The sequence below is a fragment of the Schistocerca cancellata genome, chromosome 5 (assembly GCF_023864275.1).
Source record: "Schistocerca cancellata isolate TAMUIC-IGC-003103 chromosome 5, iqSchCanc2.1, whole genome shotgun sequence".
Lineage (NCBI taxonomy): Eukaryota > Metazoa > Arthropoda > Insecta > Orthoptera > Acrididae > Schistocerca > Schistocerca cancellata.
The window spans coordinates 263,387,838-263,415,398 of NC_064630.1; the positions used below are offsets into that span (position 1 = coordinate 263,387,838).

The 27,561-nt window shown below is 42.4% G+C and overlaps 2 protein-coding genes across 4 annotated transcripts in view; one reads left to right on the forward strand and one right to left on the reverse strand.

Annotated features, from left to right (window-relative positions):
• LOC126188181 (tubulin epsilon chain-like) overlaps positions 1-4,305 on the reverse strand; it is a 154,174-nt gene extending 149,869 nt beyond the window's left edge. Inside the window, exon 1 of one of the 3 annotated variants that reach the window (XM_049929703.1) lies at positions 3,875-4,303. In XM_049929703.1, the coding sequence (XP_049785660.1) occupies positions 3,875-3,899 (25 nt within the window). In that variant the 5' untranslated portion in view covers positions 3,900-4,303. Of the gene's footprint in view, positions 1-895; positions 1,023-3,874 lie in introns of those variants that run through there. The other 2 variants (XM_049929705.1, XM_049929704.1) reach the window with 2 other exon arrangements.
• Positions 4,306-4,410: 105 nt separating this feature from the next.
• LOC126188188 (nuclear envelope integral membrane protein 1a) overlaps positions 4,411-27,561 on the forward strand; it is a 99,119-nt gene continuing 75,968 nt past the window's right edge. Inside the window, exons 1-3 of the mRNA XM_049929721.1 lie at positions 4,411-4,559; positions 4,695-4,813; positions 17,027-17,240. Coding sequence (XP_049785678.1) covers positions 4,445-4,559; positions 4,695-4,813; positions 17,027-17,240 — 448 coding nt within the window. The 5' untranslated portion in view covers positions 4,411-4,444. The remainder of the gene's footprint in view (positions 4,560-4,694; positions 4,814-17,026; positions 17,241-27,561) is intronic.

Genomic DNA, 27,561 nt, shown 5'->3' on the forward strand with positions numbered 1-27,561 from the left:
TGATTGATTAACCAGTGTATTCACAAAATAACTGCAACTGTTTGAGGAGAAAGTTCTTTTGTATATTTGATGTGAAGTATTTTCAGTCACTGGGGCTGTGAGAATTTTAAGGATTAGTGCACTGTGATCGGATATTACTAGGTCAACATTAATTACATCTGTATCTATGGCTCCTATATTTGTGAAGAAATTATCCATGAGGCTTGTTGCCAGAGACTGCAGTCATGTGTGTGCGAGTTGCATTTGTGTGAGGATGTGAATACAAGCTGAAGCTCTGCAGAACATTCAGGAACTGATCTTTAGATGCACTTTCGGTTAACAAGTTGACATTAAAGTCTCTACTTACAATTAGTGCTATTTTTTATCATATAATATGTTGTGCAATGCCTCTAATTTATTTCTAAAAACTTCAGGATCACCACACGGTGATCCGTACACTGATGTTAATATTAAATTATTCTTTTGTTTTTTCAGCTGTATTGCTGCAACATCAAAATGTTTTTCTTCCCTCACAGATTCTGCTGCAGACAAGTTTTTAACTTTTACTCCATGTTTTACATAAATACAAACTTCACCATGTCTTGTTTCCTTCCTGCAATAATGACTGGCTAAATTATATAGGGAAATAGGCCTACTAAGGTTTACTAGTTCATTACTCTTGCACAAATATTTTTGAACACAAATACCGTTTATACTAGCTTCACTGGTTGCCGTCTTAAGCTCTAATATTTTATTTTTAATACACTGTATATCAAGGTTCCTTATTTTTAAATTATTCAAAATTACTTGAGAGGAGTTCATACTTATGCTATCCAATGTTACCAGCTGTTCCTTGTTGAGGCTGGGTACCAAAAATCCGTAAGAATTACACTTTCCTACCCCTTGTATCTCTTACCCTTGGAGGTGCTGCCATTCTTGATGTTGCATCTGATGTTGTAGCTAATGTTTCCATGGATGATGGAATTGTCTCTGAATCAGGTGTTTCAATGGATGCTGGGGATGCTGCCAGTTTTGATGTTGAATCCATTAATGCAGCTAATGTTTTGGTGGATGCTGGAATTTTTTTGCAGAAGCTGTAGTTTGAAAGAAAGCTTGCACTGTAGATGCCACTGGAGTTTCAAAAGATGTTTGTGCTGCAGGTGAAGCAGGTAACTTACACTCTGTTGATGTTGATTTGGCTACTGCTGTCTGTGTGGCAGTTTGTAGCACTGGTCTTGGCTCTGTTCTTCTGATTACTGGCTAGTCACCGATGCTAAACTTGCTGTTGAAACTGATAAGTCTGCAGATGGAGATGGTTCAGCTCTTATTGACAATTTTGACACCACTGGTGAGTTGTCTGTTGTACTGGGAGACATTTCAGATGTAGATACAAATTGTTTTATTCGTTTAATGCATATGATTCATTTATTATTACAAATGATTGAGGGACATCAGCTCTTTCTGATATTCCACTGATGCTGATATTGCAGTAAGTTCTTTATGATACTGTGTAACAGTGTGTTGCACTACTTTTAGAGTATTTGACAGCATTCAATATTTCAGCACTGATGGCTTCTTTCCCTTTCAAGTTTCTGTGAAGACCATGTTTTGTAAAATGCTCTCTGCTATCACTATTTATCCTTAAATATGTTGCATTAGAATAACCTCTACATATCTTGGCAAAAAGTCTGTAGGCACTAATAATCTCAGTATTCGCGCACAAGTTTTCCGTGATATCATATCTATGAGGAATACTGAGAATGAAAAATTTAACTTCACGCATTTTGCAGATTACTTCCTTTAACATTTTCATAGCATGTCTAGTTTCATTGTGGTATATACAGTCGACATCTCCAACTATCACACATGTGGTACCACTCGTCTGAGATTTTTTTACAGCTGTTTAAAACTTCACATAGTGGAATTCCTGGTTTGATTATGCCTGGTACCTTGAATCCTGTTTTATTAGTACTCATAATTTCAGCTATTTCTCTGTGCTATTTTCAAGGAAACTAAACTTATTACTTAGTTCTATAGGAAGTTCTGCAGCTTTTGTTATAGGTCATGCATTGTTTCTTCAGTCTGACACTGGAGAAATGTTGGCTAGATTTTGAAGAATTACTCCCTATTCTTACAAAATTTCAAGCATTTTGATATATTTTATGACAAAACCAAGTTCTTTCCTAAGTTTATTCTCTAAATTAACTTGCAAACCCACACTGTACATTTCAATGGCACTGTCTCAACTGTTACAGTACAGTATAGTTGCTTTATATTTGTCTCGTAATATTTCAAGTCACCCGTTAACTCAATTGGTGCAATGTTTGTTCTCTTACGTTTACAAAAACCAGACAAGAGATCTGTTGGATTTGCTTAAGGATTCATTCAGTTGATCATGAACAAGTCACTCGAGAGCTTTGGGTAGAGTTGATAAAATTATGATTGGACTGTAAACACAGGACAGTTATGGGCTGAGTCAGACTAAGCTCCTTTCCCACTGAATGGAATGCGTCCCATTCACAAAAGAAAAATTAATATAAGGCATACATCACAGCAGTCACAAAAAATATCATTGTTACTTCCAGCGTTACCTTAATAGCTTAATAATGTGCTCAACTGTAAATTCAGACTATATAGGCTATAGGTATAAAAATGTACTACAGTATCGTTGCCCTCCCTGTCCACCTACCGTTTCATTTCAGCACACTAAAGAAATAACTGGGAAGCCTCAATTTAAGACTTTATGATCCACCCACACAGCTAAGCATGCTAACGGATCCAGGTGAATCTGCCTGGATAAAATCCATCATACAGATTAAGGATGAGGATTGGTGAGCCCCAGAGAGCCAAGAAGAGGTTTTTTGGTGATTCACACATCCAACAAGATGAATACAGGTAGTGTTCCCACATTCTACCCCAGATACACAGATGCAAACATTCAGAAAATGTTCTCACACTTGCACATGTAATTTACTCTAAACACAGAAAGATAGGATACACAGATTCCACCCTGGGGAGAGTGGTGGCGTCAAGAAGTGCAGTCAGCTGCTGTCACAAACACTGCCAAAACTGATATAACAAATGGTGACCCTGTAGAAGAAAATATCATTTGAAGATATAATATCAGAGAGCTTATTCTAATATTCAGTGCTTGTAGCCTAATGCGTAAGGAGTGAAAAGAAAAATAAAGAAGTTCAGATAACTGTTCCACCCTTTTCTTGCCTGTATGCAATTACACCTTGCCTAGATCAGTTCTTTTCCGTGATCACAGACTGGAAAAAAATTAACTCCATTATCACGTTGCACACTTGCTAAGTGGCTGTTATGTCATTCTTTGACAAAGGAGTTACAGGATATGGAATGACAGGGCCTGTGCTACAACCATCACTTTCTCAGAATGATACATAGGTTACCATATTCTTAGGAACTGCACTGTCTCTGCCCAAAGTACTGAAATAGATTCAGTTGCACTTCATGCACACGCATTGAAATGCTAGTTTAACAGGGAAGTCCTAAATGCATGTAGACTTCACACATCTAATTACAATCCTAATTGAACCACTGTGTTTTCCTTGATTGCTTCCATGAAAGGTGAGTTATGCAAAAAATATATACCACATAGGGCCAATGATGTTGTACCTAGTATTTAACAATATGCTCCAAAGAAGATATAAATAAATAAATCACGTTTTTCCAAAACCTTTTGTTGTTTTCAAACAATGTGAAAGGGAAAAAATTATACGTCCTTTGACCGCTACTTAATAAACCAACTCGACAACCAATTAAAAGAAATTTATTATTTGTTAATTGTCAACAAATTCATAAAGTATATCAATTTTGCACAAACAAACACATATCCCCTCTAATTAACAGCAACGAAAATATCTTCGCATACCTTGAACGATGATGAATTCGCTCATTACTTGCTGCAAGTTTGACAACACAGACACTTCATTTCGGAAAACACTTTCACTAATTTCTTTATTGGTAGATAGTGCAGGATTCTTAGATAACGTACGTACTACAGCGAAGATGTAATTCAAAAGTAGTTACGATTCATTACAGCAAAAATAACCTCCAAAAGTCAGTGAACAAAACACGGAATACTCAACACTTCCAAATTTCAATTAACCGCGCTTTGTTGTTGTTGTTGTTCAAAGATTGCTAATATTAGTGGCAAAATATCAGAGACTCGACATACTTCGAAGCAATGTCATCAATCTTTTCATAAGTATGCAACAGGGTAAATATTTAAAAATATATGCTAGCAGAGATGCACCATCATTAAACCACTCAAATTACGGATGTTACACTAAATCTGACGATAGAAGAAACATTGACAAATACTTGACAATCTTTGAAGATATTGTCAAAGTTCTTAGATGCGAGCTAGTCACACACACGGTGGTCATACAACCATATACACAAAACGAGTGCAACCTCTGTCCAGATAAGATCCTTGAAGATGGCGCTCTTCATGAAATTCGTAAACGAACCGATGTGGAAAATTACCTATATTTTATTAATTATTGTTGTCTGTCAGCCAATTTTATCAGAAACTTACACATTACCATTCAAAGGTAAGTAGAATGGGAAGCTGCGAATAATAATATCACTTTTTGTTTCATATTTGGAACAAAGTCTCAACAGTGATTGTGAAAATATCAGTAAAGCACAACTGCTGGATTTAAATATCGAATTATGGTTTCACTTAGTGCATGACATGTATCCGGACGACAACGTGACTTGCGATTGCATATATGACCGACATTTTGAGATATATTGTTACCCTGGAAAACCGAAGCACGTTCTCCACACCTTCGAAACAGTCACGGTAAGTTGTCGAAACAACTACTCGCTTTGGCCTTTTTATGTTAATGTTCTCTAGTGTATCTCTACTACCATCGTTAAGGAAAGGTTGATTATTGCTGTGCAATGCATTGGTACTTGTTTAGTCATACTATTAAAATACTCGTTGACACAGTCACGTAGGTCTAGGATAAACCTCAGAGATACGCATTGAGTCGAGGTATATAGTAGCAGGAAGAGGTTGTTAGAAAATATTGGTGTACATCATATTAGCAATAAATGATACAGAGCTATTTGACATCTATTGTTGGACAAGGACCTCTTGTACACCACCGTAATCTAAGCGTTTTGGTTTGTAGTGAAAGGCACCCATGTAGCTCCTACTATCAGAGAGTTGGCAGTATCTCAAGTACCTAAACTTTGTTCTTCACGTATAATAAAAATATTCATATACGCAAAACATTACGGAGGACATTCCCAGAGAGCCTGAAATTTGTTGTCAGACCACTTTACAAGAAATGTAGTGAGATAGATATTAATAATTACCTAGTAGTCTCATTACTTACATCCTTATTGAAGGTACTAGAAGAAAATTTGTATAAGAGAACCATACTAAGTTGCCCTCAAAATGAGGTACTTAGCCATTCTGAGCTTATATTTTAAAAAGGGTACCTCAACAATACATGCGTTTTTCGACCCACAAATTGGATTACACAAAACTGAAATGACAGAACATTGTTTCTGGACATTTTTAAAAGTATTTGATTATGCAATTCGCAGTATTCTCCCAGAGGCTTAATTATTATAGTGTCAGAGATTTTCCCGGTTTTCTCTCTTTAAATAATGAAACAGCATCTTCAGAAAAGGAAATGACCACTACATGTTTATCGCAAGGATCAGTATTGGGTCCACTCTTGTTAATGTAAATGATATTCCTTCATGTATCTAAGAAGTGAATAGTTACCTTTTGCATTGTGAATATCATCACATTCAAGCTAGGAAAATGACAAAATATGACTGACTTCAACTATGTTCATTCACTAGTGTTTTATGTCATAATATTCTGGGGTAACTCATCATTGATGCAAAAACAATTTTTTGCAGCACAGAAGTGAGTAAAAAGACTGATGTCTGAGGTCCATTCTAGAAACTCTTGCAAACAGATCTTGAAAACAGTTGGGTATATTAACAGCCTCAGAGTCCCTTTACTCCCATATGGAATTAGTCAACAGTCAGTTACAGTTTGCAAATAAGAGTAAGGTTTTGGCGTCTTATATAGAACTGTTGTTATACAGAAGTGTGTGTGTGTGTGTGTGTGTGTGTGTGCGTGTGTGTGCGCGTGCGCGTCATAAACCATGGACCTTGCCGTTGGTGGGGAGGCTTGCGTCCCTCAGCAATACAGATAGCCATACTGTAGGTGCAACGGTAGGGTATCTGTTGAGAGGCCAGACAAACGTGTGGTTCCTGAAGAGGGGCAGCAGCCTTTTCAGTAGTTGCAGGGGCAACAGTCTGGATGATTGACTGATCTGGCCTTGTAACACTAACCAAAACAGCCTTGCTGTGCTGGTACTGCGAACGGCTGAAAGCAAGGGGGAACTACAGCCGTAATTTTTCCCGAGGGCACGCAGCTTTACTGTATGGTTAAATGATGATGGCGTCCTCTTGGGTAAAATATTCCGGAGATAAAATAGTCCCCCATTCGGATCTCCGGGCGAGGACTACTCAGGAGGACGTTGTTATCAGGAGAAAGAAAACTGGCGTTCTACGGATCGGAGCGTGGAATGTCAGATCCCTTAATTGGGCAGGTAGGTTAGATAATTTAAAAAGGGAAATGGATAGGTTAAAGTTAGATATAGTGGGAATTAGTGAAGTTCGGTGGCAGGAGGAACAAGACTTCTGGTCAGGTGAATACAGGGTTATAAATACAAAATCAAATAGGGGTAATGCAGGAGTATGTTTAATAATGAATAAAAAATAGGTGTACGGGTAAGCTACTACAAACAGCATAGTGACCGCATTATTGTGGCCAAGATAGACACGAAGCCCACACCTACTACAGTAGTACAAGTTTATATGCCAACTAGCTCTGCAGATTACGAAGAAATTGATGAAATGTATGATGAGATAAAAGAAATTATTCAGGTAGTGAAGGGGTGACTGGAATTCGTCAGTAGGAAAAGGGAGAGAAGGAAACATAGTGGGTGAATATGGATTGGGGCTACGAAATGAAAGAGGAAGCCGTCTGGTCAAATTTTGCGCAGAGCATAACTTAATCATAGCTAATACTTGGTTTAAGAATCATCAAAGAAGGCTGTATACATGGAAGAACCCTGGAGATACTAAAAGGTATCAGATAGATTATATAATGGTAAGACAGAGATTTAGGAACCAGGTTTTAAATTGTAAAACATTTCCAGGGGCGGATGTGGACTCTGACCACAATCTATTGGTTATGAACTGTAGATTAAAACTGAAGAAACTGCAAAAAGGTGGGAATTCAAGGAGATGGGACCTGGATAAACGGAAAGAACCAGAGGTTGTACAGATGTCACTTGGAAGCCGTCAGCAGTAGACTTACCACCTAAGCCACATACCAGTCCCCACCTTCAGAAGCCACCTAAGCCATCCCAGTAACCCATACAGCCGCCTCCTCCTCCTCCTCCTCCTCCTCCTCCTCCTCCTGTCAGTAAAGAAAAAGTTCTTCTAAAAGTAGTTCTAAGTTCAAGAAAGCAGTAGGTAAGCTTTCTAATCTACGAGCACTCTCCCTTTCTGATGGCAACTATGCTCTTGAAAATATGGACTTCGAATCGGAAGAACTAGAGAATGGGGAACCAGCTAACGTTCCCCCTGATCTCCCCGGTAAATCGCCGCATACGAGGGAGAAAGGAAAGAACCATCATCGCTAACCAATGGCTTTCATACGGACTTATGTGTTGCAGTGAAATTTGAATGGATATCGCTCACATTTGGAAGAATTGCAGCTGCTGGTCCAGGATAAACCATTCTGCATCTGCTTACAAGAAACAAGTCGCAGGCACAACTACATTACGGGGCTACCACTTATACAGGAAAGATGATACTGCTGTAGGCAGGGCTAAAGGTGGAGTGGCTATTTTTCTATGACAGATACCACTCCTCTGCTGTTCCTCTTGCCACGGCCATCCAAGCAATTGCTGTGAAAGTTTTCTCACCATTTACTATCACAGTCTGTTCTTTGTACCTGCCCCACCCCCCCACCCCCACCCCCCCATGACACTTCGGATGCGGACGCACTGGCAGACCTCTTCCAGGCACTTCCGCGCCCATTCCTTCTTCTGTGGGACTTCAATCCCCACAATGTGTTGTGGGGCTCGGCTCCAGGGGTAGGCTGATCGAGCGACTCGTCCATTCTGAGGATATCTGCCTTCTGAACATGGGTCAGGTGACTTACTTTTCCACAGCTACAGGGTCTTTTTCAGCTATTGATCTTTGCTTTTGTTCCTCAGCTATTGCAGATTCAGTTCAGTGGGAAGTGGCTCCAGATTTACATTCTAGTGACCACTTCCCAGTGTGGATTTGTCTGCCGCCGACCAACAGGAGACCACGCAGGTGGATGATACAAAGGGCAAATTGTTTACAGTACAGTCAACAGGCTAATTTTGAACGAAAGGATTGTGCACAAGAGGTGGCAGCCCATATCACTCATGAGATCCAAAGCGATGCCACATTCCATCCCCAGGTCCAGTAACCACCTCGGACGACGGCCTGTACCGTTGTGGAATGACACTGTTGATTCGCAATCAGGGCCAGACGGGCAGCTCGTCAGAACTTCAAACGCCTCAGTTTTTTGTGGAGCATTTAGAGGACAAGTTCGGGGAGGTGGAGAGCTTGTCCAAAATGTGCTCTGAGTCAGTTCTCATCAAAACGGCATCCTCTGCCCAGTCACGGACGTTGCTCACTTGCGACAAGTTGGGGGATGTTTCTGTCACCATCACTCACCATAAAAGTTTAAACATGGTCCAGGATATTATCTTCCACAGGGATCTTCTTCTACAGTCCGACGATGAACTACGTGCCAACCTAGAACGACGATGTGTTCACTTCGTCCGGCGCGTCCATCGGGGTCCAAGGGATAATCAGGTGGCCACCGGTGCCTTCATCTTGGCCTTTGAGGGTGATGTCTTACCCGAAAAGGTCAAGGTGATGGTTTACCACTGTGATGTGAAACCATATATCCCTCCTCCGATGCGGTGTTTTAAATGCTGGAAGTTCGGACACATGTCATGCCGCTGTACTTCCAGTATCACGTGTAGATATTGTGGATGTCCTTCACATCCCAATACTCCATGTGCCCCACCTCCTATCTGTGTTAACTACGGAGAACACCATTCCCCTTGCTCGCCAGACTGTAGGATATTCCAGAAAGAAAGGAAGATAATGGAATAAAAGACTCTGGACCGCCTGACCTACCCAGAGGCTAGGCAGAAATATGAGCGGTTACATCCTGTGCCAATGACATCCACCTATGCCGCGGCTGCAACACCGGTTCGAACCTCTACTGTGTCGTCCCCTACAGTTCGACCTCAGCTCTGTCAGCATTCACCGGCCCTCCCTTGGTTGTGGGGGGGGGGGGGGGGGGGCACTTCACTCCCTGTTGCTCCTGCTCCATCTACTTCAGGAGCAACACCCCCCAAACCATCGGGGACATCAGTTCCCCCTTCCCAGCCGGAGAAGTGTAAGGCTTCTTCGGCTTCTCTCACCAGGAAGGGGTCCCTTGGGGACCTCCCTTCGCAAGTTCTGACCGGTTTAAAAGCGGGCACTCGCAAATGGCTCAAACAACCACCGACCGCTGGTCGTAGGGTCTCATGGTCGTCATCCATCCCTGAGACTGAACCAGGGAAGCCCTCCCAGCCTGCACCACCGAAGGCACAGAGAGAGACCCAGAAAAAGAAAAAGGTTCGTAAAAATCACGACAGTGCGGTGGCACCCGTCCCACCGCTTCCTACAAGCTCCGCGTCTGAGGACGAGGTGGAGATTCTGGCATCTGCTGAGGACCTCGATCTCGCCGGTCCCTCAGACGCCATGGATAGCGCTAGCACCGGTGCTCAATTGGAGGCAGCAGGTGACCCAGTGGCATAATCTGCCTTCCAAGTCACGTCACGCCCTTCACATACATGGACAATACCATCCTCCAGTGGAACTGCAGCGGTTTCTTCCACCATCTAGCTGAGCTCCGACACCTTATCAGCCTTCACTCTTTCTTCTGCATTGCTATTCAGGAAACTTGGTTTCCAGCAATGCGAACCCCCGCCCTCCGTGGCTATCGGGGTTATTATAAGAACTGGGCAGCTTATGAAAGGTTGTCTGGTGGCGTCTGCATATATGTCCTTGTCTCTCTTCACAGCGAGTCTGTACCTCTACAAAAAGCTTTAGAGGCTGTCGCTGTTCGGGTGTGGACGCCACAGGCTGTTACTGTCTGCAGTCTTTACCTTCCACCGGATGGTGATGTCCTGGCTGCTCTGATAGCCCAATTGCCGCCACCTTTCTTGTTATTGGGCGACTTCAACTCCCATAACCTCTGTGGGGTGGGTCAGTGGCGACAGCTCGAGGCGCCACCATTGAGCATTTATTGGCACAGCTCGAGGCGCCACCATTGAGCATTTATTGGCACAGCTCGATCTTTCGCTTTTAAATGATGGTTCCTTCACACACTTAAGCATGGCGCATGGCACATACTCCACCATCGACCTTTCGATTTGCAGCCCTAGCCTCTTATCGTCTGTCCAATGGAGAGTGCATGACGACCTGTGTGGTAGTGACCACTTTCCGATCTTTCTGTCACTGCCACAGCATCAGTCTTCTCTGCGCCCTTGCAGGTGGGCTATGAATAAGGCTGACTGGGACTTGTTTTCCTCCACTGCCACTATTGAGCCTCTCTCCAGTGATGACATTGATGCGGTGGTTCAATCGGTCACCACCGGCTTCGTTACTGCCGCCGAATCTGCCATTCCCCATTCTTCTGGGTCCCTTTGGTGGCAGACTGTGCCTTGGTGGTCGCCTGAGATCGTTGAAGCGATTAAAGATCGCCGGCGGGCGCTCCAGCGTCACAAGCGACATCCCTGCATTGAACACCTCATCACCTTCAAACGGCTGCGTGCGCGGGCCCGCCGCCTTATCCGCCAAAGCAAGCAGGAGTGCTGGGAGCAGTATGTGTCCACCATTGGCCGCCATGTCTCTCCATCGCAGGTCTGGGCCAAGATCCGATGCCTCTATGGCTATCGGAACCCTGTCAGCGTCCCTGCGCTCTCGCTGAATGGAGCAGTTTGTACAGTCTCCGTCGAAATTGCCAACAGCTTGGCAGAGCATTTTGCTCTGAGTTCCGCTTCTTCCAATTACCCACTGGCCTTCCGCTCCATTAAAGACCGGATGGAACGTCGGAGCCTTTCTTTTCGCACCCACCATTCTGAATCCTACAATGCTCCATTCAGTGAGTGGGAATTTCACAGTGTGCTTGCCGTTTGCCCCGATACCGCTCCCGGGCCAGATCGCCTCCACTGTCAGATGCTGAAACACCTTTCATTGGACTGCAAGCAACTCCTCCTCGACCTTTACAACCGTCTCTGGGTCGAGGGTGAGTTTCCGTCGCAATGGCGGGAAAGCATTGTCATCCCTGTTTTGAAACCGGGCAAGAGCTCTTTGGAGGTGGACAGCTACCGCCCCATTAGCCTCACCAACGTTCTTTGCAAGCTTCTCGAATTGATGGTGAGCCGGCGCTTGAATTGGGTACTGGAGTCTCGGGGCCTTCTGGCTCCATCTCAGGGTGGGTTCCGTAAAGGCTGCTCCGCCGCCAACAATCTGGTGAGCCTGGAGTCGGCCATACAAACTGCCTTTGCCCGCCGTCAGCGCCTGGTCGCTGTCTTTTTCGACATGCGGAAGGCGTACGATACGACATGGTGTCATCACATCCTTTCTACGCTTCATGGATGGGGTCTTCGGAGCCCTCTGCCGCTCTTTATCAGAAATTTTCTGTCGTATCGTACCTTCCGCGTGCAAGTTGCGGCCTCATAGTTTCTCCCGAGTCCAGGAGAACGGGGTACCACAGGGATCTGTCCTCAGTGTCTGCCTGTTTTTAATCACAATAAATGACGACTTCTGCTCTACTGGCATTGCAGCTGTTGAACGTCAGCTACAGGGCGCTATCCGCAAGGCGCAGTCTTGGGCTGTGGCGCATGGTTTTCAGTTTTCGGCTGCCAAGACCCGCGTTATGCATTTCTGCCGGCGTCGAACAGTCCATCCTGAGTCGCGGCTTTATCTTGCCGACGCACTCCTTGGTATGGTGGAGACCCACAGGTTTTTGGGTGTAGTTTCTGATGCCCGGTTAACATGGCTGCCTCATATTCGGCAGCTTAAACAGGCGTGTTGGCGGCATCTAAACACTCTGAGATGCTTGAGCCACACCCACTGGGGCGCCGACCGATATACCCTGTTACGGCTCTACCAGGCGTTAATCCAGTCCCGTCTGGATTATGGGAGCCTGGCTTATGGCTCTGCGTTGCTGGTGCTGGACCCAATCCTCCATAGCGGGATATGACTTGCCACTAGTGCTTTCCAGACCAGCCCAGTGGACAGCATACTTGTGGAGGCGGGTGTCCTTCCACTGCGATTACGCCGCCAACGTTTGCTGGCTTCTTATGCTGCCCATGTTTTCAGCTTGCCCGGGCATCCTAACTATCGGCTAGTATTTCCACAGTTCCACGTCCATCTTCCGGAACGCAGGCCCAGGGCTGGATGTATGATCGCGGTCCACGTCCGAGAGCTTCTCTCCGGGCTTGGGGCTTTACCTCTTCTGCCTCCTTTCCGGGCACCTCTGCATACACCCCCGTGGTGTGTGCCTCGCCTTCGCCTTCAGCTGGAATCGGCACTGGGCCCGAAGGACTCAGTCCCTCCGGAGGGTTTCCACCGCCGCTTTCTTTCCATCCTCGCAACGTATCAGGGCTCTGGCATTGTTTACACTGATGGTTCGATGGTTGCTGGTCGTGTTGGTTATGCACTAACTCTAGGGGACCATTCCGAACAACATTCGTTGCCGGCTGGCTGCAGCGTTTACACTGCTGACCTGGTCGCCATCTTTTGTACCCTAGAGTATATCCGCTCCTGCTCAGGTGAGTCCTTCGTGATCTGTAGCGATTCCCTGAGCGGTTTACGAGCTCTCGACCAGTGTATCCCTCGTTCTCGTCTGGTGATGGCTATCCAGGAGTCCCTGCATACTCTTGCCCGTTGCGGCCGCTCTGTGGTCTTTGTTTGGACCCCAGGCCATGTTGGGATACCCGGCAATGAAATTGTTGACCGCCTGGCGAAAGAGGCCACCAGTAAACCATCTCTGGCTGTTGGCCTCCCAGAGACTAATTTGAGGGCAGTCTTACGTCGCAAAGTTTTTGCGCTATGGGACGATGAATGGTGCGAACTGACCACGCATAATAAACTCAGTGCTGTCAAGGAGACGACAGCTGCGTGGCGGTCATCCCTGCGAGCCACCCGCAGGGACTCAGTAGTCCTTTGCCGGCTCCGCATTGGCCACTCCCGGCTGACACACAGTTATTTACTGCGCCGGGAGGACCCTCCTCTATGTCGCTGGGGGGCGGCTTTGACAGTGGCCCACATTTTGTTGGCCTGCCCCCTTTTAGCTGTGGTCAGGCAGACATTTGCGCTGCCTGATACGCTCCCTGCTCTTTTAACTGATGACCCTGCTATGGCTGGTTTAGTTTTACGTTTTATTCGGGCAGGGGGTTTTTATCGTTTAATCTGAGCGTTTGTTGTGTCCTTTTGTGTTGCTTCTGGCCTATGGCCTACGATTTTAGTCTGATTTTTTAATGTGTTTCTAAGTGGTTGGCTTTTCCTTTTTTATTTCTATGGTCGGCCAACCACCGTCACACTGTGATTTTAGTTCGTTTTGTCTGGTCTTTGTGTAAGTTTCTTTTGTTCTGTGTCGTCTGTGATCTATTCTGTTACTCGTTTTTATTCTCTGTGGGTGTTTTTAGTATTTGGAAAAAGGGACCGATGACCGTAGCAGTCTGGTCCCTTTAATCCCACAAACCAACCAATCAGTCCACTTCCGTTGCGCACGTTTGGGAATCAATGACAGATTTCAGGCAAGGGTAATCCACATCCCCTTACGGCCTTGTCACATAATGGGGTCTTGGTGGAAACGCCAGAAGAGATGGCTCACGTTTTAGCTGAACACTTCTTTACTGTTACTAAGTCACCCAGACAAGCTCCTGTTGTTCAGGTATTCCGTCGGACTGCAGAGATGAGGAAGCTCAATTTTTTCTCGCATAATGTAGTAGTCTACAACTTCCCATTCTCCATGTGGGAACTGGAATCGGCTTTCTCTGCAGCCAAAGACACTGCTCCAGGACCTGATGAGATCCATTATGTCATGCTTCGTCATCTGTGCCCTGAAGCAAAAGGTCAGCTCCTCTCTTGTTTCAATCAGATTTGGTTTGGTGGACAGTACCCCATGAGTTGAAAGGAGGCAATCTTAATTCCATTCTGGAAACCAGGTAAAGACTGGAGCGCCCCTAACAGTTATCAGTGTGTCGCTCTTACTAGTTGTTTAGGTAAGACTCTTGAATGCATGGTCAACCGCCGCCTCGTTTGGCTGCTCGAATCCTAAGGTTACCTGAGCCACTCCCAGTGTGGTTTCAGGCTCTACCATTCCACTCTTGACAACTTAATACTACTGGAGATGGCGATACAGGAGTCCTTCTTACACCGAAACCATTTAGTTTGTGTTTTTTTCGACCTCGAAAAAGCATGACACTACTTGGAGGTACAATATCCTTCGCCAACTTCATGAATGGGAACTACGTGGATGCCTGCCACTTCTGATCCAATCCCTCCTCGAGGACAGGCGTTTTCGTTATCGCATTGGCGATGCCATATCTGATTGCTATGTTCAGGAGAATGCTGTGCCCCAGGGCAGTGTCTTCAGTGTTACATTGTTTGCCATCGCTATCAATGCCATTTCCTCTGCAGTCAGGAGCCCTGTCAAATGCTCTTTGTTTGTGGATGACTTTGCAATCTTCTGCTCTTCCTCTGGTCTTATGACGATGACAAGGCAGCTACAGCTCAGCATTAGGAGGCTGGAAACCTGGGCCCAGACAACTGGTTTTCGGTTCTCACCTGAGAAGACTGTGTGTTTCAATTTTAATCATGCTCTTCAGAGTTTTAACCAACTATAGCTTACAATGGGGGGACGTGTTTTACTTTTTCAAGGCACAGTGCACTTTTGGGGTCTATTATTTGACTCAAAATTGACATGGCTCCCACACCTGAAAGACCTACGAACAAAGGGCGTCCGCTTGTTGAATGTTGAAATGCCTTGGCGGAAAAACATGGGGATCTGACAGGTCCTGCCTCCTACAGTTTTACAAGGTATTTGTTCGATCACGCTTAGACTATGGCAGCATGGTCTATGGATCGGCCCATCCTTCCTACCTCCGGATGTTAGATGCTGTCCACCATGCGGGCATTTGGATATCAACTGGAGCCTTTCGGACCAGCCCAATTCAGAGTCTGTGTGCAGAGGCTGGTGAACCACCACTCTGGATTCGACGACATATCCTTTTGGCTTGAGAGGCGTCACCTCAATCGTTGGCATTTAGTTCAGTGATCCAATCCGCCTTCTAACGACTATTCAGGAATTGGCCCCACGTGACCCAGCCATTTGGTATACGTGCTACGGCCTGCCTCAAGGATCTGGATCTCTCGGGCATGAAAATACACACCCAGGGATGGAACGCACTGCCGCCTTGGTGTCTTCGGAGGCACAAAGTGATTTTAAGCTTGAGGCAGTACCCGAAAAATTGTACTCCAGATATGGTTTTTACAACTTTGTTTTCGTCTATTTTAAGTACGTACCATCATTTTATCTTTATTTATACAGATGGATCCCAGCAGGGGAATGCTCTTGGTTGTTCTGTGGTTTTCCCTGATAGGATTTTTAAAGTGCATCTTCCACAACAATTTACAAATTATGATGCGGAGTTATATGGCATTCTAATGGCACTGTAGAGGGTTCACACACATCACCGTACGAGTTTTCTTGTCTGTTCGAACTCTCATAAGGCACTGCAAGCGCTTCACCAACTGTATCTGGTAGACCCGCTGATTCAGCTGATCCATGACTCCTTACAGCGGCTCCAACGCCATGGCAAGGAGGTGATCTTTTGCTGGGTACCTGGCCACGTTGGGATAGACGGTAATGACATGGCTGATAAAGCTGCCAAGGAAGCATGTTGGGATGGTGCTGTACGTCAATGTCCCATCCCGTTGCATGCCATTATCTCATTTTCTGACAGATGCATCATGCGTCAGTGGGAGACTGAATGGTTGCAAGTGTCGAACAACAAACTGCGGTCACTCAAACCGACCACAAAAGCTTGGCAGACTTCGTGTCAGCCTCACCGCTGGAAGAAGGTTTTGCTTACCAAACTGCACATCGGGCATAGCCCTTTCACACATAGCTTCCTCCTCCAGGGGGAGGATCCACCTTTTTGTGAAGTTTGTGGCATGCCACTTTCAGTTCAGCATATTGTAGTTACATGTGTCCTGTATACTGATAATAGGACAGCCCTTGGTCTCGCAGGAGATCTGCCCACCGTCCTCGCAGATACCGATACCAGTGTTAACAGAGTGGTGAAATTTTGTAAACTATCAGGCCTCATCCCTAAACTGGTGGGGAAGGGCGGCAGACTTTAGTACATTATAAACTGTTCTGCATGTGGGGACAGCCTTCATCCCCACCCATGAGATTTCCTGTTGATTTTTCATCAGAGCGCTGATGACTGTGATGTTGAGTGCCCCCTCAACCCAACTCATCATCACCATCATCATCATCATCATCATCATCATCAAACACAGACTTTAGGCTATGCTATAGATCAGTCCGTCTTCACAAATAAGATTTCGTTAGGGGACCCTATTGCTCTGTATCTGTAATTTATAATTACATAGCAGGGAACTTTCATTCATCACTGGCATAGAAGTAATAGTGACTTGAAATTATTATAAAGTAGTATCTTTTTTATATAAATGAAAGTAAAATTATAATTTTTTTTCCTCTAGATGCCCATCAGTGCTATGTGGCATATGCCTATAAATATTTGTAACCAGTTTATTGCCTTTAGTAGATAAGTTGTGTGAATTGCATTTTTATAGGAACCTTTTTTTTCTGAAATTGTTCTAAAATATGTTACAGTTGAAAATAAATGTGGATCCTAGTAATTATGATGTCTATTTGGGACACACGCCAGAAGAAGTTGCAGAGCAGCTGGAATTGCAGCAGTCCTCGTGGAGCTTCAATCTGCTTTCTTCTAAGTCTAATATACACCATCTTGATCCTTTCAACCGCACATGTGTTGGTGTGTACAATATGAAGCGGGGAAAATATACTGTGGAGCTCCTCCATCTGCGTAAGTGCTACTTTTTCATCAGGTGCAACAAGAATGAAATGTGTGATATAGAAGGTAAATGAAAAGAGAAAAAGCCACAGTGCTTTAGACAGTATTATTTCAGGACAAGAAGCTTACTAGTCCCTTTAACTGCTGTTCCAACTCTCAGTATGCATGAATTGTGTTTCTGTAGAATTAACAAATCCTGCATGTTGCTTGTATATTTTCTCTCTCCTAAGAGCCATGAGGCGCATTTTCTCTGGCCTTTCAGCAGATGCAATTTTGTTTTTGCATCGTGTGGCTGGAGTCAGCCCAAACAAATAGCTCTCACCCCATCTTTTATGCAACACCCAGTGTCCATGAAAATTATCAGTTTGTTAACCATTACAAACAAAATTATTTTTAAAGGGGATTTTATGTGCTCATTAGATAAAAAGGTCCCAGATTAGTCATGTTTGATATTTGCTTTAGTTTTATATACTTACAGGGACAGTAGAACTCAAAGAATGTGAGTATTCCAGCATGACAGCACTGCCTTGGCTCGCACTGAGTGCCACTGCCAAGCATGCATCGCTACTGAGTGCAGCTAGATTGCTGTTTCTTCTTCATGTTTCACTGTCTCTCTTGATACATATTGATAAAACAAATATCAGGCTAGAATCAAACAATGGAAAATCCAGGATGGAATATAACAAAATTAGAGAAGGAAAGTTGCTACTCACCATATAGCGGAGATGCTGAGTCGTGTTAGGCACAACAAGATTCACACAATTATAGCTTTTGGTCATTAAGGCCTTTGTCAGCAATATACACACATGCACAAACGCAACTTGTGTGGTTTCAGTTATCTGAGACTGCAGATGTGTGTGCAAGTCGCGTTTGCGCATGTGCGCGTGTGTGTGTGTGTCTGTTGCTGACAAAGGCCTTAATGGACAAAAGCTATAAATATCAGGCTAGGCTATTTTGGGAGCGCTTTATAAAATGGGCACATAAAATTTTTGTTGTAATTAGAAACACTTTCCATTGGCAGTTGGCATCACATAAGACATGATGAGCAATAATGGTTTGGGCTGACTCCATCTACACAGTGCAGAATCAAAATTGCAAATATCTGCCAAAACACCAGAGAAAATGGCTCTTAGAAGAGAGACCCAATCTGTGTGTGTGTGGGGGGGGGGGGGGGGTGTCTTACTCACCATGATCATTTGTTTTCTCTGAACACACTGTCACTGCCAGTCTCTTTTCCTGCGTAGCCATCTACACTGATAGGAGACAGCTCATACTGTGTGCACTTCAGGTGAATTTGACATTTGTGCTGAAATATCGAGTATGTATCAACTATAATAGCTGGTTTCATTTACCAAGAAATCATCTTTTAAGAGTACTGTATATCATAAACGTCTAAACGTTTCTTCAAATAACTTACTCACCTTCTTCACATTTCTTCCCGTAGTGTCTTCAAAGTGAGACAACTCCTATAGAAAATTGGTGAGTCAGGTCTTAAGCTGGCATCTCCACTCGTCCAATTTACTCCATCATGAGGTAATTAGTCTTATACTGGATACATTCCAACATAATTGCAAGTTTTACTCACAGCCTCACATAAAGGATGGGTAACATCATTTACAAGCAAGGATATGATTGAACAGGAGTGTAACTAACCACTGCAGCCTGGAATGTTCGACATACAGGTGCAAAAGGAAAGGAACTAAGTAAGATTATCAGAGTGTACGAGGTAAATACTGTGGTGGTAGCAAATATTCAAATGACTATTGGGTACCAGAGGTTTAGAACACTGCCATATTGTAGATAGGAGTAGGTAAGAAGAAATGAGCACAGTGTGTGGTGGTTACATCAGTAGATGAGAAATATATTAGAGAAACATATTAGAACATGCACATCAATCAGTTGCCAATGACGTTGCTGCAGTGGTAATACAGTTCCCATCAGATCACCAAAGTCAAGCACTGTCAGGCTTGGCCAGCATTTGGATGGGTCCCCGTTCAGGTCTGCCTAGTGCTGTTGACAAGTGGGGTGCACTCAGCCCTTGTGAGGCCAATTGAGGAGCTACTTGATTAAGAAGTAGTGGCACTGGTCATGAAAACTGAGAACGGCCGGGAGAATGGTGTGCTGACCACATGCCCCTCCATACCCGCATTCAGTGACACATAAGAGCTGAGGATGTCACGGTGGCCGGTCGGTACCATTGGGCCTTCAAGGCCTGTTCTAACGGCGTTTGTTTTACATCACTTCAATTAAGGAATGGCATCATAATTAAAGTTTGATAGGGAACAAGACAGAAACAGCCATGACGCTAAGAAGTGGTGTGGCAGTTTGGTTTGAAATTAAAGATGAGCTAGACAGAGTTGTTGTCTTTTAGTAACACTGTTTACTATACATATCAAAAACTTGATAATGAAGATGTTAGGTTTCCAAGAAGAAAGTAGTAAGCAAATGTCATCAGATTGAGTGCATCACATTTGCTGATGACATGGTGCTACTTGCAGATAAAAGAATCTCTCTTTGGATAATATCTACATCGACACTCATACTTTGCAAACCACTATGAAATGCAAGACAGAGGCCACATACAGTTGCATAAGGTATTAAGACTTTCCCCGTTCCATTCACACATGGAATTTGAGAAGAATGGCTGCTTAAATGCCTCTGGGCGTGCTGTAATTAATCTAATCCTGTCCTTGTGTCTGTGTTTACATCATACTCTGGAAGCCACCTAATGATGTATGGCACAGGCTATTTTTTGTACCACTAACTTAGCCCTCCAACCCTGTTCCACTTGCAAATAGCAGATGAGGAGAATTATTGCCAGTAAGCCTTTGTATTGGCTCTAATTTCTTGAATTTTCTCCTCTTGGTCATTACGCAAGACATATGAGGGGGGGGAAGTAATATGTTGTCCGACTCTTTCTGGAAAGTGCTCTCTCAAAATTTCAGAACTAAATCTCTCCACAATGCAAAATGTCTCTTGTAACATCTGCCAATGGAGTTTGCTGAGTATCTCCATAATGCTCTTGCACCCACTAAATGATCCCGTGATGAAACGCCCCACTCTTACTTGGATCTTCTTTATCTCTTATATCGGTCCTACCTGGTAGGGATTCCAGGTGAAAAATACTCAAGAATTAATTGAACAAATGCCGTGTAAGCCACTTTCATTGTGAACGAGTTACATTTTGTTGACATTCTTCATATGGATCTGTCTGACTTTCGCTTTTGCTACTGTTTGTTTTATGTGGTCATTACACTTCAGGTAGATGTGGATAGTTACTCATAGATGTTTTATGGTAGATACTGTTTCCAGTGATTTGTCATGAATAGTTTAGCTGTACAGTAGGGAATTTCTTTTCCTATGTATGCACAATGTTACATTTATTTACATTGAGGATCAACTGCCACAGCCTGCACGATTCGTCGGTTCTCTGGAGGTCATTCTGCAAATCGTTACTATCTTCTGGCGTCGCTGCTGATCCCAACAAGAATGCGGTTTACGTGGTTGTAGTGTATTCCTGTTGTCATCATTTAAAGCCGGTTCTTTGCATTTTGAAAGTAGGCTTTCTCAGATGTAAACTATCTTCGAGTCTGGTGGTTAACGTCTTTCAGCAGCTCTGTGACACACTCCTGCAGGCACAAACAAACCTGTGACTATTTGATCTGCTCTCCTCTGCACATGTTCAATATCCCCATATAGTCTGGTTTGGTACAGATCCCACACACTTGAGCAATATTATAGGCTGCCACAGATGATTTCTAAGCCATCTCCTTTTGTAGACTGATTGCATTGCTGTAGTATTTTACCAGTAAACTGAAGTCTTGTTACCCGCTTTTCCAACGACTGAGCCTATGTAATCATTCCATTCCATGTCACTACAAAGTGTTACACCCAGGCATTTATGTGAACATATCATTTACAGTGGTTACTTATTGACATTATAGTTACAGGAGGCTAAGTCCTTTCATTTTATGAAGCACAAAGTTGTACATTTTTGAACATTTAAAGCAAGTTGCCAATCTTCACACCACTTTGAAATCTTAAGATCTGACTGAACATTTGTGCAGCTCTCTTCAGATTGTACTTAACTACAGATAACTGCATCATCAGCAAACATTCTGAGGTTACTATTAATATTGTTCACAGGGTCATTAATATTCAACATGAACAGCAAGGAACCCAACACACTTCCTTAGGGCACTCCCAAAGTTACATCTACATCTGCAATGACTCTCCAGGCAGAATAACTTTCTGCATTCTCAATACCAAAAAATCGTCAATACAGTCACAAATTTTGATTGATATCCCGTATGACCATACTTTTGGTAGTGGATGTAGGTGTGGTAAAAAGTCTAATAATGTTCAGAAATCGAGAAATACTGCATCTACCTGAGTGCCGTGGTTTTCAGTAAGTCATGTGAGAGAAATGTGGGTTGTATTTCACATTATTGATGTTTTTGGAATCAGTGCTGGTTGGTGTGGAGGAGGTCGTTCTGTTCAAAATACCTCATTATGTTTGATCTCAGAATATATACTAAGATTCTACAACTATAGGTGTCAATAACTGAGGCATTGCATAAGTAAAAGAGAAGATAAACACAGAAAACTAAGGTGAGGAGAATACATGGTAAAAGACATATTAAAGTGAAAACCATATGTGAAATTGGACAGTAAAGATATTTTGGAGCACTCTGATAACTCGAAGAGTGAAAAAGAAATAATATCAAGAATTGCAATGGCAAATGAAGTGTTCCATAAAAAGAAATGCTTATTATGTATCAAATCGGCATTGGATTTAAGGAGAAGGTTGATTAAATTCTTTATGTGGAGTGTTTTTTCTGTACGGCTGTGAATGCTGCACTTTGAAAAAGTGGGTATGGAGGAGAATGGCAAAAATAAAATGGATGGGTAAAGTGAAGAACTGTGACTTATTGCAGAGAATAAAGGAACAAAGAACCCTTCTAAACCTTATGAGAAAAGGAAAGCAGACTGAGTGGGGCAAATATTGCAAGGAAAAGGAATTCTAATGGCTATCTGTCATGCACTAGGGGGACAGAAGAAAATAGGAAGGAAAAGACAAAAATTCAAGATGAGGTGAAAAGAGAAGATACTATGCTTACGAAGCAGCCATGCTGGAACATTATTAGATAGAGACAACAATGGTGTCAGAAACCTGCCAATAAGCAGAACATGTGGTGGTGGTGGTGGTGGTGGTGGTGGTATCATCTTAGTTACAGGCACATGTGCATCAGCTGAAGGGAAAAGGAAGACATTGACACATACTATGAAGAACACTAGAAATAATCTATCAAAATAAAATAATATGGATCATGTAATGATAGTCTTGACAAAAATGCTAGAATTGACAGGGAAGTCTCCTCTCTGTTTAACCCACATACTTTTCAACCCGCTTACTGTAATCAAGCATTGATCTCTTTGCAGTTTTCTCCCTTCGTAGGCCCCATGCATGCATGCCTCCCCCCCCCACACACACACACACACACACACACACACACACACACACACACACACACACACAGCGGTAGGAACAGAGCAACACCTTTCTAATGCAGATAACAAATGTGGGGTTGGTGAAAAATCCAACAAGTGAGATTGAATGATCAAATAGTCTTCAGAAAACACATGTTAAAAGAAGAAATATCTCTATGAATGCTGTCTTTGTCTACAACCAATACTGACTGAAGAGGATGGTAAAAAGGGAATTAAAGAACACCAGAGGAGCCATTAAAGTAACATGCCACAAAAGAAAAATAGTGCCTCAAAATTTTGAAATGGTCAGGCAAAAGGAATCTCTGAAGAGAGACAAGCTTGAGACATACAGAAGTTTATAACAGCAACAGTATGTTATAGCAAGAAACAGGAAAAATTGTTATATCAACTACTGATGATGCACATGATAGTGGTACTGGTACCTGCCCTTACAAATGTATAGAATAATGAGATTTTACATTAAAAATTACATGTTAGGTTTAGGATACCACACTGTTACAGAATTCCTTCACTCATGAACACAACTATTGATTAATAGGTTCTCTAAATACCTCTTGAAGGAACTGTAAAGTAGCTCTTTTACTGCCAGTGGTAGTTTCTTCAGCAGCTTTGTGGCAGTATGTTTAATGTTATTCTAGCTCTCACTTAGTCTGATATATTCTAAATCTATATAACTGTGTTAACCCAACAATAGGATGATGCCCTCACCTCCTTAAAAAGAGCTCTTTGAGAAATTTTTATTTTGAAGTATTCTAATCAATTTTACAAACTATTTTATTGATAGAAAGTACCTTAAGGTCTGCCAAAAACAGTTAACACTATCAGTTGTAAATAGACCTGATGTTTTCTTACAAGGATATTACCAGCATTCGGATTTCTTGTAACTTTTTGTATTTACGGTATGTGAAGTAAAAGTACGTGAAGTGCTCAACTCAAATATGGATCAGGCAAAGCAGTTTGATGCAATTCTCAAAAATTCTTGTGAAAATTATGTGCGAAATTTTACAAGCATATTTAATTCCCTAAATAAAGTTCAAAACTCCAAAGGGCCATGTGACTCTGTGGTAGAATGTTTGCCTGCAAGATTGGTAACCTGGGTTCGGTTTCAGGCTGATGCAAATTTTTAAACAAATGTGAGTGTTCCACGAGCATTTCCACGAAGTGCAAAGTGCATAAATAAAAAAAAGGAAAATGATACGAGCAGTACTTGAGACTGGTAAGAGCCATTTTGAGTCTCATTTTGGTTAAAAATTTCCTCCTCCTTCCCTACTTGCTGTTCACTTTGAATACTTATTTAAATACAAAATTCGTCAGTTATGTGCTAATTATCAACTATATCATTTTTATGAAAAATAGCATTTCTTTATTTCTATTACATATTGGGCACAAAACGTAAGTTGTAATTGCGAATACAGATTCTTAATTACCAGTATGTAATAAAATACTGTTAGCAAAGATTTTTAAAATTTAAGAAAGTTACATGTAATTTTTTCGTATTTATGTATTTTTTGCTTCAGGAAATGCTCATAGGACATGCAGCTTCATTTAAAAATTTACTGTGGGATATTATCCAACACATGTCACCCATGTGGCGGCCAAGCAGAGTACCACAGAGCCACATGGCCCATCGAAAGAAGTCAACCTTAGTTTAGAGAATTGAAGATGCTCAGAAAACTTCAGTCAATTTTCTCGAGACTTTTTGAAAGTTTTGTCAAACTGCTTTAGCAATTAATAATTGAGTTCCAATCATCACGTACCATAAATATAAAAAAAAAAAAAACTTTAATATTGACGGGAGATATAGTTAGTATTTTTTGTTCTTCGAAATGTGTCCAGCATTACTCCGTCTTGGGAGCACCTGTAACGTTCTCACTACTTTTTTTGCAACATAAACACTGTTTTTGAATTGTAAGATTTGGTCCTTATAGTATTCTGGAAGTTTAGTGATAGTGGAAGAAAGTATAATGTGAAGGCAGAAGCTATTCATTATTGATGCAAGGTTTTAATTTACATAAAAGTGAATAACTTGTAATTGTTTAATGCACAATTGATCCAGATGTTGATCTCATTTCAATTATGGTTCGAGATGAATTTCTAATAGTCTGACATATTCACAGTCGTTAACCTTTTCAGTCAGATTATTAAGAATAAAAAATACACTTTCTGTTCTGATTTTATTTTATATTTATTTAGATTTGTGTGGGAGCCCACCCAGACATTTGTTAACTGTATTCTTTAGACTTACTCTTTGTATATGTCATGTTTTAACATATTTTGATTGATAACAGTTATGTCTCAGCACAGAAACAATAACAATAAAGATATATGCCTAGAAGACACAGTTTATGACAGGCATCAGGAAGGTTCCTAGATTGATGACAATAGGAGGGAAAATATAGAAGATGGAGATGTTTAAAATATCTGGTAGAATGTACAGAAACTGGGCTAATAGAAAAGGAAGCAAAGGGAACACAAATAAACGAAATGAATTCAACATACAAACTAGATAAAAGCATCTGCAATAAGTAGAATATTCGATAAATGCAAAATTGAGACATTACCACACTGTTACCCATTATGAAGCCTTATACGCAGCAGAAATTCTTAACCTAGTAAGAACAGGAGTCGTTAGGAGACTAGAACTGGTGGAACGAAAGATTCTCAGGAGAATACTGAGATGTAGAACAGAAGAAGATTGTGAATTCAGAAGTCGAGCAAACCAAGAACTCTGTACCAAGATCGAATCTTGGACATCATCAGGAAAAGGAGCATGTTCTTTGGACAGTTCCTTAAAATGGGACAGGGAGGAAGGGGGGATTAACAGAGCAAATAATACAATTTCTGGTAAACAAGGGAACCAAATTATATTTGATCCAACAGATATAAAGAGATCTGGTAGAAATGGAAATACAGAAACCAGAGATACACAATTGGGTGACTTTAAAATAAAAATTCGGACTTTCACAGGTTTCGAGGATAGAAATAGACCTAGAATAGAGAAGAAGGTTACAAAGTATGAGAATGAAAGAATATTGGACAAGGAGAAAGACCAGAAGAAATAAAGCTGGCGCGAGTGAATGTGAAATAAATAAATAATAATAATGTAATGGTAAAAAAGTATGTACATATTTCCTTTCATAGTATGCTGAATCCCCCCCCCATGAACCATGGACCTTGCCGTTGGTGGGGAGGCTTGCGTGCCTCAGCGATACAGATAGCCGTACCGTAGGTACAACCACAACGGAGGGGTATCTGTTGAGAGGCCAGACAAATGTGTGGTTCCTGAAGAGGGGCAGCAGCCTTTTCAGTAGTTGCAAGGGCAGCAGTCTGGATGATTGACTGATCTGGCATTGTAACAATAAACAAAACAGCCTTGCTGTGCTGGTACTGCAAACGGCTGAAAGCAAGGGGAAACTATGGCCGTAATTTTTCCCGAGGGCATGCAGCTTTACTGTATGATTAAATGATGATGGCGTTCTCTTGGGTAAAATATTCCGGAGGTAAAATAGTCCCCCATTCGGATCTCCAGGCGGGGACTACTCAAGAGGATGTCGTTATCAGAGAAAGAAAACTGGCGTTCTACGGATCGGAGCGTGGAATGTCAGATCCCTTAATCGGGCAGGTAGGTTAGAAAATTTAAAAAGGGAAATGGATAGGTTAAAGTTAGATATAGTGGGAATTAGTGAAGTTTGGTGGCAGGAGGAACAAGACTTCTGGTCAGGTGACTACAGGGTTATAAACACAAAGTCAAATAGGGGTAATGCAGGAGTAGGTTTAATAATGAATAGGGAAATAGGAATGCGGGTAAGCTACTACAAACAGCATAGTGAACGCATTATTTGTGGCCAAGATAGATACGAAGCCCACACCTACTACAGTAGTACAAGTTTATATGCCAACTAGCTCTGCAGATGACGAAGAAATTGATGAAATGTATGATGAAATAAAAGAAATTATTCAGATAGTGAAGGGAGACGAAAATTTAATAGTCATGGGTGACTGGAATTCGAGTGTAGGAAAAGGAAGAGAAGGAAACGTAGTAGGTGAATATGGATTGGGGCTAAGAAATGAAAGAGGAAGCCGCCTGGTAGAATTTTGCACAGAGCACAACTTAATCATAGCTAACACTTGGTTTAAGAATAATGATAGAAGGTTGTATACATGGAAGAACCATGGAGATACTAAAAGGTATCAGATAGATTATATAATGGTAAGACAGAGATTTAGGAACCAGGTTTTAAATTGTAAGACATTTCCAGGGGCAGATGTGGACTCTGACCACAATCTATTGGTTATAAACTGTAGATTAAAACTGAAGAAACTGCAAAAAGGTGGGAATTTAAGGAGATGGGACCTGGATAAACTGAAAGAACCAGAGGTTGTACAGAGTTTCAGGGAGAGCATAAGGGAACAATTGACAGGAATGGGGGAAAGAAATACAGTAGAAGAAGAATGGATAGCTTTGAGGGATGAAGTAGTGAAGGCAGCAGAGGATCAAGTATGTAAAAAGACGAGGGCTAGTAGAAATCCTTGGGTAACAGAAGAAATATTGAATTTGATTGATGAAAGGAGAAAATATGAAAATGCAGTAAATGAAGCAGGCAAAACGGAATACAAACGTCTCAAAAATGAGATCGACAGGAAGTGCAAAATGGCTAAGCACGGATGGCTAGAGGACAAATGTTAGGATGTACAGGCTTGTCTCACGAGGGGTAAGATAGATACTGCCTACAGGAAAATTAAAGAGACCTTTGGAGAAAAGAGAACCACTTGTATGAACATAAAGAGCTCAGATGGAAACCCAGTTCTAAGCAAAGAAGGG